This window comes from Erigeron canadensis, chromosome 8 (genome assembly GCF_010389155.1).
Source record: "Erigeron canadensis isolate Cc75 chromosome 8, C_canadensis_v1, whole genome shotgun sequence".
Taxonomy (NCBI): domain Eukaryota; kingdom Viridiplantae; phylum Streptophyta; class Magnoliopsida; order Asterales; family Asteraceae; genus Erigeron; species Erigeron canadensis.
This window is the reverse complement of record NC_057768.1, coordinates 3,143,905-3,157,214: the sequence shown is the minus strand read 5'-3', so window position 1 is coordinate 3,157,214 and position 13,310 is coordinate 3,143,905. Positions and strand designations below refer to the sequence as shown.

The window sequence follows — 13,310 nt, the reverse complement described above, 5'->3', positions numbered from 1 at the left end:
GTGATGATATAAAAAAGAGTTATTGTTGTCGTCATGGTCTTAATTCGTCGTTGCTTTTATTGTATTGAACTACTAATTGTTTTGGTCAAAAATGACCTAAGATAATCTACGTCGAAGACTTCGATTAATTAAGTAACCAAACTTTCGTTCGTGAGGTTGTGTGCTTGTAAAATGTGTTGAGTTGCAAAGATTCGTTGTTAAGAAAGACTTTTGACAAGAGATTATGTCGACTAAACAATAAAGAAGGTTAAGATAATCGCAAACTAATGTAAATGATGCAAAGTATGTTAAGGTAAACAAGATATCAAGCAAGAATCAAATAAGTAATGCGTAAAATAAGGAGTAAAGAGCAATAACACCGGTATTTGTTGACGAGGAAAAACCCTTAATCCTTAGAGGATCGCCGACATAAAAACCCCGGGAGGAAACAATCGTTCCTGCCTTGTTCTTTATTGATTTGTATTGAAATGATTACAAAGGGTGGAAGTTGGTTGATCGATCTTTCTAAGTGTATAAGCAGCGAAGAAAGTAATATGCAGTGTGTGTGAGTACAAGTGAATTATAGCAGATGATCGTAAGTGCCTAGGATCGATCAACCTCCTTCTATTTATAGTGCGAGTGCTAAACTAACTATCCGATATTGTAGGAATCTTCCATATCTTCAGTTCTTGAACGTTGGTGAAGATCTTTCCTGGTCAAGTGACCGTTACTGTATTTATCCTCAAGCAGAATTCTACTTGAAGTCCGATTATGTTGGAGGACTAAGTCTTCTTTGCATGTTGAAGAGATTTTTTGCGTGTATGCTTGATTTTGTACCGTTAGAGGTATTTCCCATGTGTGATATTGATTATCATTGATCTTGCATGTTTGACTCAAGAGGAAATAATAATAACATGTGTAACAATACGTTAGTATATCTTCCGAATGTTCCGCTGTGTCAAGATCCTGAGATGTCAAGATCTTGGGCTTTCAAGATATTGGTACTTGAAATTTCAGGCATAATACTAATATTGTGTATATATTAGATTATGACAATGATTTTTTCTTTACATTGTGACAAGTTTGGTTACCTAACTCAATGTATCACGGTAAGTTACAATATTTTTCTAATAATGTAATTAAGTTTTCAACATGATTCTAATGTTTATGTGCGCGCTTTGCTACAAGTAATTAAAAAATTTTTTTTACCCAAAAGGTGCAATTGTATTAATTATCAAAATTTACATGAATCAATTTAAATCAACGTGGATAACCCCAAGTGCTACATCAACATTCGTACCCACTACAAAATATACAAAGAAAAAACTAAACCGCCAGATCCTCTTTGATCTTCGGCTCTCAAAATCTTTCACATTCCAGAAATTACATCGAAATACTTCAAAGCAAAAGCATTAGTTACATCCAACCCACAATCTTAGTAGTTAGTAGTGTTGTAACACCCCACCATTGTCGGAAACATGAGGTGTCATGAAAAGTACAGCACGACATGGATTACATAGATACTGCTAAATGAAATAGAATATAATAAATATATTCCAAAATACATGAGTTCAAAGTCATAACAGTGCTAAAATAGCTTATTACAACCAAGTCCATAAAGAAATAATCCAAGGCATGTAGCCTTAAAGTCTGAAAATAAATAAAGGAGCACTAATCTCCGAAGTCCAGCCCTAGCATGTAAGTCCTTATCCCTGAATAGCCCGAGTACCTGAAAAGTATACTAAAACTTTTCAACACAAAGGTTGGTGAGTTCGTAGGTTTTAGTCAAAAAGTCTAGTCAAAGAAATAAGTCTTTTGTCGATTCTTTAAAGTCTAAACAAGTATTAGTTCAATACATAATGAGCAGAGTTACGCCATAATATGTCCAAAGTCTCAAGTATCATGCCTCATGTCTCAAAGTCTCGATGTCTCAAAGACTCAATGTCTCGAAGACTCAATGTCTCAAAATCTCAATGTCTCAAAGTCCGGCCTTACGGTACTTGCCTTAGTCTAAGTCTCAAGTCTCATGTCCAAGTCTCTAACTCATACAATAAGCACGTCCAAACCATAAATCACAACAATAAACACATAAATGACACACATATAAACAAAATCAAGCACGTCAAATGGCACAAGTAACTCTATACGCACAGGCTCCATATTGAACATAAACAGGAATCGACAAAACTATTTAAAAAATAAGTATACTTTCCACCCCAAAACTTGTAAAAAGATAGGCTACGAAGCTTACCTTAAAAGTGTTATGAAAGTATAACGGACGAGCACGACAAACACAATCAAAGTCCATGACAATCAACACCTACCAATAATACATGACAAGTCACAATGAAAGTCTTTGGTCTTAAGTCTTAGTCTATTAGAAACGCCTTTAAGTGCACATGTCTTTATTTAACTTCTTAAACGACGTTTGACAAAATTCGAATAAATCGAACAAGAGTCAGGATTTGACAACAAAGTCCTTTATTAAGTTCAAACACATTATTATATCAATACAACTTTATTTGAAATCATTTTATAGTTCAAAATAAGTTTTACTCGAATTTACTGAAAACTAGACAAAACCGGAGATTTTAACCGAAATGCTTACGAAACCGAAATGAATAAAGGTTGAGTTCATCCTGGTTGAACTCGGTCAACTAGAGCCCAAAAATGTTATTTCAAAACCATTTGATCATACGTTAACCCATTGGACCAAAACTACACTTTTTGAGAGACTAGTCAAGATTAAGAACCGATTAAGCGTGTATGGACACGAAAGGCCAAAGAAATCGATTATATGAGTAGGGAAGTAGTTGAACTCGACCATGACAGGTGTAGTTTGACCTGGACAGAGGTCAAAATGAGTTTACTCCAAGTCTTAAAGGTCCGAGAGTTAAAACAAGCCATTTCGGGACAAACTAGGAACCTTACGAGCCGTTTAAGCGACAAAAGTCAACAGAGGGTCAACCTAGACCACCAGAGGTCGAGCTTGACTAGGTAGAGGTCGAGCTAGACCTGCCTAGGTCGATCTAGACTTTTCCAGGTTCGGATTCATACGCGATTTGAGCAAAACGAACGATTTTGACGCAATTTTGTTAAAATAACGAGATCCAAGGCTAGCCAATTCATACCCATGAGTCTTTTAGCCAAGGAAATGATATCTTCAATTCTTGTAGTTGCACAAAATCCAAATTACATGAGTGCATAATGTATCAAATCAAAACCTTAATCAAGGTTCAATTCGTTTCTTACACACAATTGTAACCGAAATTGCACAATCAACAATCAAAAACATGATTCGCTTAGCTTTTGATAAGAACCGAAAGGGTAAACATATATATACATATAAAAACGAATTAGAGAGATTAAGAACAGAACTTACACAAGTTTTTGATGAAGAGAATGATAATATTCACTTGTTTCTTGATCAAAGATTGAAGTCTTGATTGATTGAAAGCGTTTAGATCCGAAATCGAGAGAATGATTTAAGAGAGGATTTGAAAGACAAACTCTTTTCACTTCTTGTCTATGAAATCTGAATTTTTTTGTGAAGAAAGAGTGTTTTTCAAAGAAAACCTCAGAGAGAAATCTTATGTGTGTAAAACCTTTTTGATGGAATGAAAGAACAAACTATATATAGGCATGAATATGGTGGAATTCAACCATGGTCGAACTCAACCAGTTCTAACTCGACCAAGTCGACCTCAACCAGGTCGAGCTCGACCCATATCTGTAAACTAGACTCTTTTAGGAAATTGTGGCCGCTTGAATCGTCAAAAACGGAGTTACGGTTTGAAAGTTATGACCAAAACAAAATCAATACGTTTTTCTGTTGTCGACTCGTTTAATTAATTAAAATGACACCATATACGGCAAAGGTAAATTATATCCGTTGATTCGCTTAATGTTCATTTTAACTTTATTTGGCATTTCTATGAGGCAACTAGTCTTCCTCAATCATTTGCTCCAAGTCTTAAAAAGTTAAAGGCACTAGTACTCAATAAACATGTCTTGTCTTATTCATACTCTAATCCATATAGCCACACGTCTAAAGACTTAAATTGATAGTTAATGACCTTCTACAAACGGAAAAGTATAGTCAGACGAACGCTCAGGTGACGGTTGTCACAAGTGTTAAAAAGGACCAATTAGTAGCCTCATCTTTCACAACTCACTATTCCTATTCGCACACACTACAAAGCTCATAAAACAAAATTTGGTTTGATATTAGCCGTTAGAGGTAGCAGCGGCCGGTTTCACTGACCACTGAATCGGCTGAACATAGTTTCCTCCACTGTGATTTCGCTTACTTACTATGGAGCCTCATCCATTCGTGGTGCAAACTTCCCGCAACAAAACCCACCATCATCAAAGACTTGCTCGATTTCCATAAAAACCCACTTTTCGGCAGAAGCAGGAGCAAATATATAAGTTTGATTATTCTTAGTTATATTTGGATGATATGGAAGACCAGAAACGAAAGTGTGTTCTCAAACAAAAGACCCACAATCCGATTCGCCTTCACTGAAGTTAAGTCCATTAGCTTCTTGTGGATTGTTAACAGATTACCCAAACCCGGTATAGAGTGGTCAAAATGGTGTAATTTAATGTATAATTAGGATTGTTCGCGTGTACTTTATTCCATGGATGTACTCTAGCTTCTCGTTAGTCCTCTATTCCATGAATAAAAATTTCAAGTTGAATGTTCACAAAAAATACAAGTATTATATTATGATATTGTCATTTATGCTAGAAATACAACGAGTAACGAACCTTAACGATCTTTTCGTTTTTAAACAAAATCGAACCGTTTATAGTTATGGTGATATATGAAAATACAAGGGTAAGACTAGGAAAGAGATCATTAAGTAAAATCCACTTGTCACATTTATATATTTTAAAATAATATTTAAGCTAAAGTTTAAAAAGATATATTATTTTCTTTGTTCAAAAATAGCAACAAAGGATGCAATCCCATATGACAATTTTTAATTATAACTATACCATCAATCTGCAATTATGTGAGACCCATTTGCTTTATTATTTACTTCATATTTTCAACATATTTGTGCTTTTGATTAAAAGTTGTGCATGTGTATAAAACTAGCATCCTTGATACAATACCACCAACACACAAACCCAAACTTATTAGCATCAATGGATTTTATGGTTATTCTTGGTTTATTTGTATCTTACTTATTATTCCAAGCCACTTTATCAGTATTTGGGTATGGCAAACCCAAAACCTTACCACCAGGCCCGACCCGACTACCTATCATTGGAAACCTTCACTTGCTTGGTGACCAACCACATCAATCCCTAACCAAACTAGCCAAAATTCATGGCCCGATAATGTCCTTAAAACTTGGTCATATCACCACAGTAGTTATTTCCTCGGCTGTAGCCGCCAAAGAAGTACTACAAAAGCGAGACCTTGATTTCTCTAGTCGTCATATCCCAGATGCCTTAAATGCCCATAACCACTCCAAATACTCCGTAGCGTGGCTCCCTGTTGGTACCCAATGGCGAACCTTACGTAAAATTCTTAGCACCAACATTTTCACCACTAACTCCCTTAATTCTAACCAACATTTAAGGCGCCAAAAAGTGAATGATCTCATAGCATACTGCAAGAAAGCTAGCCAAGCTAATGAGTCGGTAGATATTGGCCGAGCAGCTTTTAGAACCACTATGAATCTCTTATTTCACACAATTTTCTCTAGAGACTTAACAAACCCATATGAGGATTCAGGTAAGGAATTTAAAGAAGTGGTTGGAAATATCATGGTGGAAGCAGGTAAACCAAATCTAGTAGATTATTTTCCGATTTTTAAAAAGCTTGACCCGCAAAGGATTAGAACAAGATTGAGTCATCATTTTGGAAAACTTGTTGACATATTTGAGAACTTAATTAATGAGAGATTGGGAATGGGTGGATCAAACCAAAACGATGTATTGAATATGTGTCTCAAAATAAGTCAAGAGAACCCAGTTGAGTTTAATCAGGCACACATCAAGAGCTTGTTTCTGGTGAGTAAAATTCTTTTTCTAGACGCATATATCTTATATAATGCATATCACTTTGATTTACACATGTAATTCAAGTTTGCTTAAAATCCACTACATATATATATTCTTTTCCAATCAAAACTTTCATTTTTAAACTTAAGCATATCTTGATAAATCATTAGGTATTAATCGGTAAAGTACTTATGATAATGTAGGATTTGTTCGCAGCTGGCACCGATACAACTTCAAACACGTTAGAATGGGCAATGACAGAATTACTTCGCAACCCACTAGTTATGGAAAAGGCTAAATTGGAGGTTGCAGAAGTCGTTGGTAAAGGTAAAATCGTAAAAGAGGATGATATCTTGAACCTACCTTATTTATCCTGCATTGTGAAAGAGACCTTACGAGTGCATCCTCCGGTACCCCTCTTGCTTCCTCGAAAAGTTGAGAATGAAGTAAATCTCAATGGATACATCATTCCAAAAGGCACACAAGTGCTTGTGAATGCATATGCCATAGGAAGAGACCCAACCATTTGGGAAGACTCACTAGAGTTTAACCCAGAAAGATTTATGACATCTAAACTTGATATCCGAGGTCAAGATTTTGAGTTAATCCCATTTGGTGCTGGAAGAAGAATATGTCCTGGTTTGCCACTTGCAATGCGTATGTTACATGTCATGTTAGGCTCATTACTAAATAACTTCGATTGGTATATAGATACGAAAACTAAATCTAAGGAACTGGATATGACCGAGAAGTTTGGACTCACGTTACAAAAGTCAATCTCTCTTTGTGTTATTCCTGTATCACTAAATTAGCATATGAAGTATTTCTTTCCAGTAAGATTATTGAAAATATTTCCAATATATTTTGTGATGATGTAAAAAAGAGTTATTGTTGTCGTCCCGATCTTAATTCGCCGTTGCTCTTGTTGTATTGAACTACTAATATTGTGTATATATTAGATTATGACAATGATTTTTTCTTTACATTGTGACAAGTTTGGTTACCTAACTCAGTGTATCACGGTAAGTTACAATATTTTTCTAATAATGTTATTAAGTTTTCCAACATGATTCTAATGTTTATGCGTGCTTTGCTGCAAGTAATTAAACTTTTTTTTTTTACCCAAAGGTGAAATTGTATTAATTAGCAAAATTTACATGAATCAAATTAAATCAACGTGGATAACCCCAAGTGCTACATCAACATTCGTACCCACTACAAAATATACAAAGAAAAAACTAAACTGCCAGATCCTCTTTGATCTTCAGCTCTCAAAATCTTTCACATTCTAGGAATTACATCCAAATACTTCAAAGCAAAACCATCAGTTACATCCAACCCACAATCTTAGTAGTTAGTAGTGTTAAAAAAGACCAATTAGTAGCCTCATCTTTCACAGCTCACTATTTTTATTTGCACACACTACAAAGCTTATAAAACAAAATTTGGTTTGACATTAGCCGTTAGAGGTGGCACCAGCCGGTTTCACTGACCACCGAATTAGAATTATGATAGGCGATGGTCGTGTAATATGTATGTGTATCTATTTGTGGTGGCTCTCAAAGCAAATATTGATCTTAAATTTAAGAGAATGATCAAAATTTTTATAAACTAGTAAAGGATATATCATGTATTTTTTAAATTTTCAATCAACAAGAGTTATTTACATTTTATCTAATTTTAAAATTTTCATGATTCTATTAAACTTCCAAATATATGGTATTCATTATAGATTCAATAGTTTGTGTATAATAAATAGAGAGAGTATAAAAATAAATTTGTAGTAACAACAATCGGGCAATACCAAAATAGATGATTAGTTGTTTTCGCATCGTTAGAACACAATGGGCAAATGATGGAGGGGAGATCCTGAGAAGAACTGGAAATTTACAGATTAAAGTTACTAAAATTAGAGATGGCAAATCTGTTGGAACCACGTTAGTGTGACCGTCACTGATCATGTATCATTCCTGATATGGTAATTGACGATAACTGAAATCCCTATGTCTAAGTAAATATATGATGGGCGTATTTACTCTTAGAGACGTAGTACGTAGTATAGGGTTTCCCATTAGGTAATTGTAACTAAGAGGACTACTGGTACACACATTAAACACCAGAAGGGTTGAATATGTAAATATTAAAGGGTTGAATGTGTAATTACTCTCATTATAAATAGAGGGTAATTAACCCTAAGTTGAAGTTAATCCCTACACACATAATACCCTAATTTTCGTGTGTGTATTCCTCTCTAATTCGTGCATCATGTTCCAGCCGAATTTATCATCCCATTATTACTCAATCACCTTGTTATGGGAACCCGAAATCAATAGCAATTATGCTTTATGCTTTTACAGGTTCTATAGGACGATTGGGGATGTTTTATCACTCGAATCGAATCATGTTTATTCCAACAAAATCTCTAAATACAAGAACAAATCAGAGAATTAATATCTTGATAAAATTTCAAAAAAAAAAAAACACACATTTGTAATACTAAAATTAGTGGAGCAGTTATATGTAGCGGGCCAGTTATGGTCCATTTTCGAAATTAAATTCCTTCCCTCCACCCTTTAATTCTTCATTAAGCTGCTGACCCGGCCCAATTTGACCCAACATTGGATCGATATTTGTGTCAGGTCCACACTCTTATTAGACAAATTCCAACGTGTGGGGAGTCGTTCTAATTGCAATCTCCATACATAGAATATTAATCTAACAAGGTGCAAAATCACTCCATTAAGTTTAGTAAAGTGAAAATGTAAAAAATACATGTTAAAACATTAAATTGTAAAGTGATATTTGAGAATGTGTAATCAAATCGGTTGAGAACATATAGATAAACTAAAAGGAAAAAACTTAGTAATAAAAAAAAAAAAAAGAAAGAAAAAGATTTACATAAGGGAAAAATCAATAAAAAAGTAATATATTTTCTCAAAATTCCTAATAAGGGAACCTATTTAATTTTTATATATTAAAAGAATTTTATTTTTAAAAATTTCTCAATAAAAGTAATATCGTTAAAAATTAAAGTTAGACCTTTGTTAAGTAACTTGCCACCTCAAAAAAACTACCGAGCAATTTATCTGTATAGATCCCTTTTTTTTTCTCTCTTCCAAGTTTCACACACACACACATTCCTTCTTAAGAAATGCGGTTGGCCACCAGAAAAATTACCAAAGCCTCGCCGCAACTGTTAGTACATCACCGACGAGCCGAAGAGCTACCACTGCGCCACCACCGCCGCTGCTAGTTTTCCTTTGTCTTCACTATCATTTGGGGCGTCTTTAAACGAGATCTATGTTATACCATAAATCTATTTAAAATACAAACCGATTATGTATATGTTTCGTTTCATCAAGTCTTTGAAAACTTCATCTGTTGTTCCTCACGTGGTTGTGGCGGCGGCTGCTCTAGACTTCTGGTGGTCGAAGATTTGCAAGAAAGTAGAAGAAGGTGATGTTCGCAGAAAGAAAAATAAAGGATGAAGAAGAGGAAGAGGGTGGTGCTCGCCGACAAGGAGATCTTACTTCCCACCAGATTCCGGCTAATCTAGCCGCCGTATATCTCTTTCAATCACCTGATTTGCCTCTTTTTTTAGTGAATTAGGTGATGAGTCTCGTCAATATAATGCATCTATTGAACAATCGAGTTATAATTTATGAAAGAATTATGTACAACTCAAAATAGAAGATATGGATGGTATTGGTAGGTGATAGAAACTTAATTTCTTTTGCCATCATTCAATGTATATGAATTCAGACGTACAATATGTATATGTCAACTGTTCCACGTTAGTTTTTTTAAAGACATGACAAGCCTATGTGGCATTTAACGGATGTATATTGTTAAAAACTAACGATATTATTTTTATTGAGAAATTTTTAAAAATGAAATCCTTTTAATAGACAAAAACTAAATAGGTTTCTTTAGTAAGAACTTTAAGAAAATATATTACTTTTTTATGACTTTTTCCCTTTTCATAAATATCTTGTTTTTTAGACATAGTTATATATTTACCCAAAATAAAAATTTTAATGCATAAATACAATGCTTCTGAAGCATGGTTTGGATAGATATGTAATTATGCCTCTAGGATATATAGGATATATATGTAAATCTTAAAAAACAAATAAAAATCTTGTAACTATGCATGTACTATGAATAATTAGGGGTTGACTATTGTAAAACAAGTATTAAAGTAAAACAAATAAGACAATATCTTGACATTTAGATCATGGTTAAATTGATGCATAAAGATTCACGAAGCAATTGATGCACGATGATTTTCATGATGCACGATGATCTACAGTGAAGAGAAACCTATTGTTTTATTTATTTTACTTTAATACTTATTTTATTTTACCTAAAACCTGAATAATTATATTATGGATGTCCATATCTATTAAATATCTATACTATCTATATAAACAAACTACCCCTAAAAATTTAACACTCTACCTTTAAAATCTCTAATTTACCCTTTTAATTTATACTATCATCAAACACTTTACCTTAAAATTCCAAAACTATCCTTAAAAAAAAAACCTTACACGTGTCCCTTTCTTTCCCTAAAGTTGCTCACATGATATACCAAAATAACACACATAAGTTACTGAATTTAATAATCAATTAACATAAAAAGCGCTCACTCCAAAACGATAACGGTGGTTTGCACTTTCAGCCGGACTAAGAAACACTTGAGATGAATCATACATTTATGTAATAACACGGTACGGCTACTTAACCAGCATTTTTTTCCAAGGTCCCGCGGCATCACGCGGGTACAAGGCTAGTCAATTATATATATGAGTTTACTTCCAATTTTGGGCCAGTCTGAGTTATTATTCCAAGTTGTGTTTGTTTATATTTTTAGATCTGCATAAAAACAAGGCAAACAATAAGTATAATAAGAATAAAACCGAAGTTGTTTTGTTGAGATATACATTAATAAAACTTTCTAGAGGTATTTGTGAGTTTTGAAATAGATTTCCATGGATATTTGATAGATAAAATAAGACGCATTGTATATGATAGTGATATTGCAAATTTAGTTTGTACTCTTTGTCTACGTGATTTGTTTGTAATATGACAAGTTATATGATACTGAGTAGGTTACGATCTATGTCAAAATACTTTGTTAACTTATCCATTACGAAATCTGTACAATGAGAAATTTCGTAAGATTTTGTTGCTCGCAAAATAATTTCTCACTTACTGTTATATCCTGATGTGAATAGTGTATTTTAAAAGCTCTAGAAAAGCTAATATAATTACTAGAAGCAAAAGGAGAAAGTGTGATGATACACTAATATCTCATGCAAAATGTACTTTGTATTAAAGCATACGTAGTCATAAACGAGAAGTTTAGACTTATATTATTTGATTGATTAATTGACATGACCGGTTGGACCATCCTGGATCAATGACGATGCGAAAATGTAAAAGAACAACGAGGTTCTTCAATCGATTATTTGGATTGTACTTATTTCTTTTATAGTTATGGAAGTAGTCTCTCTACCTTTAGATAGATGTAAGATTGTCTATAGCTCATCTCCCCTGTACCCAGCTCAGGGATTGGCTTTTTGTTGTTGTTGTTGTTGTTGTTACTTATTTGCTCTATAACAAAATATATGTCAAGTACAATAAGAACTGAATTTCTTAAATTAATGGAACATATGCAAAGGAGATGTATGCATCGTCTATATTGACCATTTAGTCTTTTAAAATCGATTCATCGTATAAATGGGTCACCAAAGTCGCAACATTATGTTTGCGTAATTAATTGCTCATCTTGTAAGATTGGAAGCATGTTCCATATTGTATTGGCGATAATAATTATTGTGAGCAAATGAATGACTATAGATTGGGGCCATGTTATTATTTAACATACAATAATTTGAATTCGCATCATGCCAAGAATTTATTGTGTTTCCTCCCCATTAAAATTGGTTTATGGTCAGAAAACACATATGTCTTATAAGAGTTTTTGAATGTGCAATATATGATTAAGTTGTTCCACTACAATGCACAAAGATGAGACTTCAAAGAATGTTGGAAATAATATTGGGAAAATAGATGTGCCTTGGAAGTATGTAGGCTCATGCTTTGATTCAGTTCGAAACTGTCTGATTAAACTAGACATTATTATGACTGTTTTGGGTATGAGTTAAAACATGAAAGAGGTGTACGTATAAATAAAGGCATCATTGGAAGATTCGTCTATGGCTTAAGTTTATCATGTCATTGACATGATTTAATTTTCTCAACATTAGGATGAGATGTTCCCAACATTAGGGAAAGTGGAAAGTGTTGAGTCTTGGATTCGCTGATTAGACTTACTCGCTGACATGTATAGTCAGCAAGTCTTCAGCGAGTCCAGTGACTCTCTTCAGCGGGATGCATGCTGACCAAATGTTTGTCATGGCGGGAAGTATTCAAACCATATGAAGACAAGAGTCACATGGTGATTCTTCCAACTGTAACATACCTTACTTGGAAAAGGTACATGTTGGGACCAAAACTTGGGTCTTCTCTCATACCCATTTTGGTAAAGAAGACAAAGGCTCTTGCTTGGAAGTACAATGAGCCAATGGAATGTCGACAACCACCATCTATCACTATCAAAGGAAGGCTGTGTTGCCCTAATTCTTCCTCTATATAAAGTAACACAACCGCATTGTATCAAGTGTGTTTGTCACCTTGAAAGTGTGTGTCACTTGTAATTGTTCAAGTTTTTAGTGTGTCTAGACTTAGCAATTACCTTTGTTCTTTTGTATTCTTGTAAGTCAAGTGTGTAAGATCAACCATGTATTCATCGTTTAATCAATGATACATATGATTATCCTTGCATTGATTTATTACAATTGAACTTGTTATTGTTCTTGTTATTAATCTTCTTATTTACTTTCTTGTCTAATTTAACTATAACATAAGTAGTGCATTCGTGGACCATCAGAAAGCAGCTAAAGAAGTAAGAATGAATTATCAAAGATGCTCATACCAATGAATATAAGCTTAAAGTTTGTGGGATAATTCATTCAGAATATTTAGTAATTGCTAGCAATCTTAACTGACCAAAAAGCTGCTTACGCTCCGGTTGATAATGAGTGATAGAAAAGTCGATTCAAAAATAAAAGCCTCGAATAAAAGGAGCATAAAATTTAGATGGTCAAAGTCAAGGTACAAAGACCCCAAAAGAGATTGATGATGAGAAACTAGACATGGAGGTTTTTGAGAAACTCCGGGTACCTAGAAATAATGAGATCTCATCAGTTTTGACATGTCTAGAGACTTAAGGAATCGAAAAT

General features: G+C 33.9%; 1 protein-coding gene and 1 long non-coding RNA gene across 2 annotated transcripts; one reads left to right on the top strand and one right to left on the bottom strand.

Annotated features, from left to right (window-relative positions):
- Positions 1-5,123: 5,123 nt before the first annotated feature.
- LOC122578670 (7-ethoxycoumarin O-deethylase-like) lies at positions 5,124-6,982 on the top strand. The gene is made up of 2 exons (XM_043750687.1): positions 5,124-6,009; positions 6,204-6,982. The coding sequence occupies exons 1-2, from the start codon at positions 5,137-5,139 to the stop codon at positions 6,810-6,812; spliced, it is 1,482 nt and encodes a 493-aa protein (XP_043606622.1). The 5' UTR covers positions 5,124-5,136; the 3' UTR covers positions 6,813-6,982.
- Positions 6,983-8,380: 1,398 nt separating this feature from the next.
- On the bottom strand, positions 8,381-9,743 carry LOC122580120. The gene is made up of 2 exons (XR_006320744.1): positions 9,040-9,743; positions 8,381-8,715 (listed from the first exon to the last, which is right to left on the bottom strand). It is a non-coding gene; the product is annotated as an uncharacterized LOC122580120 (long non-coding RNA).
- Between the last annotated feature and the right edge of the window lie 3,567 nt (positions 9,744-13,310).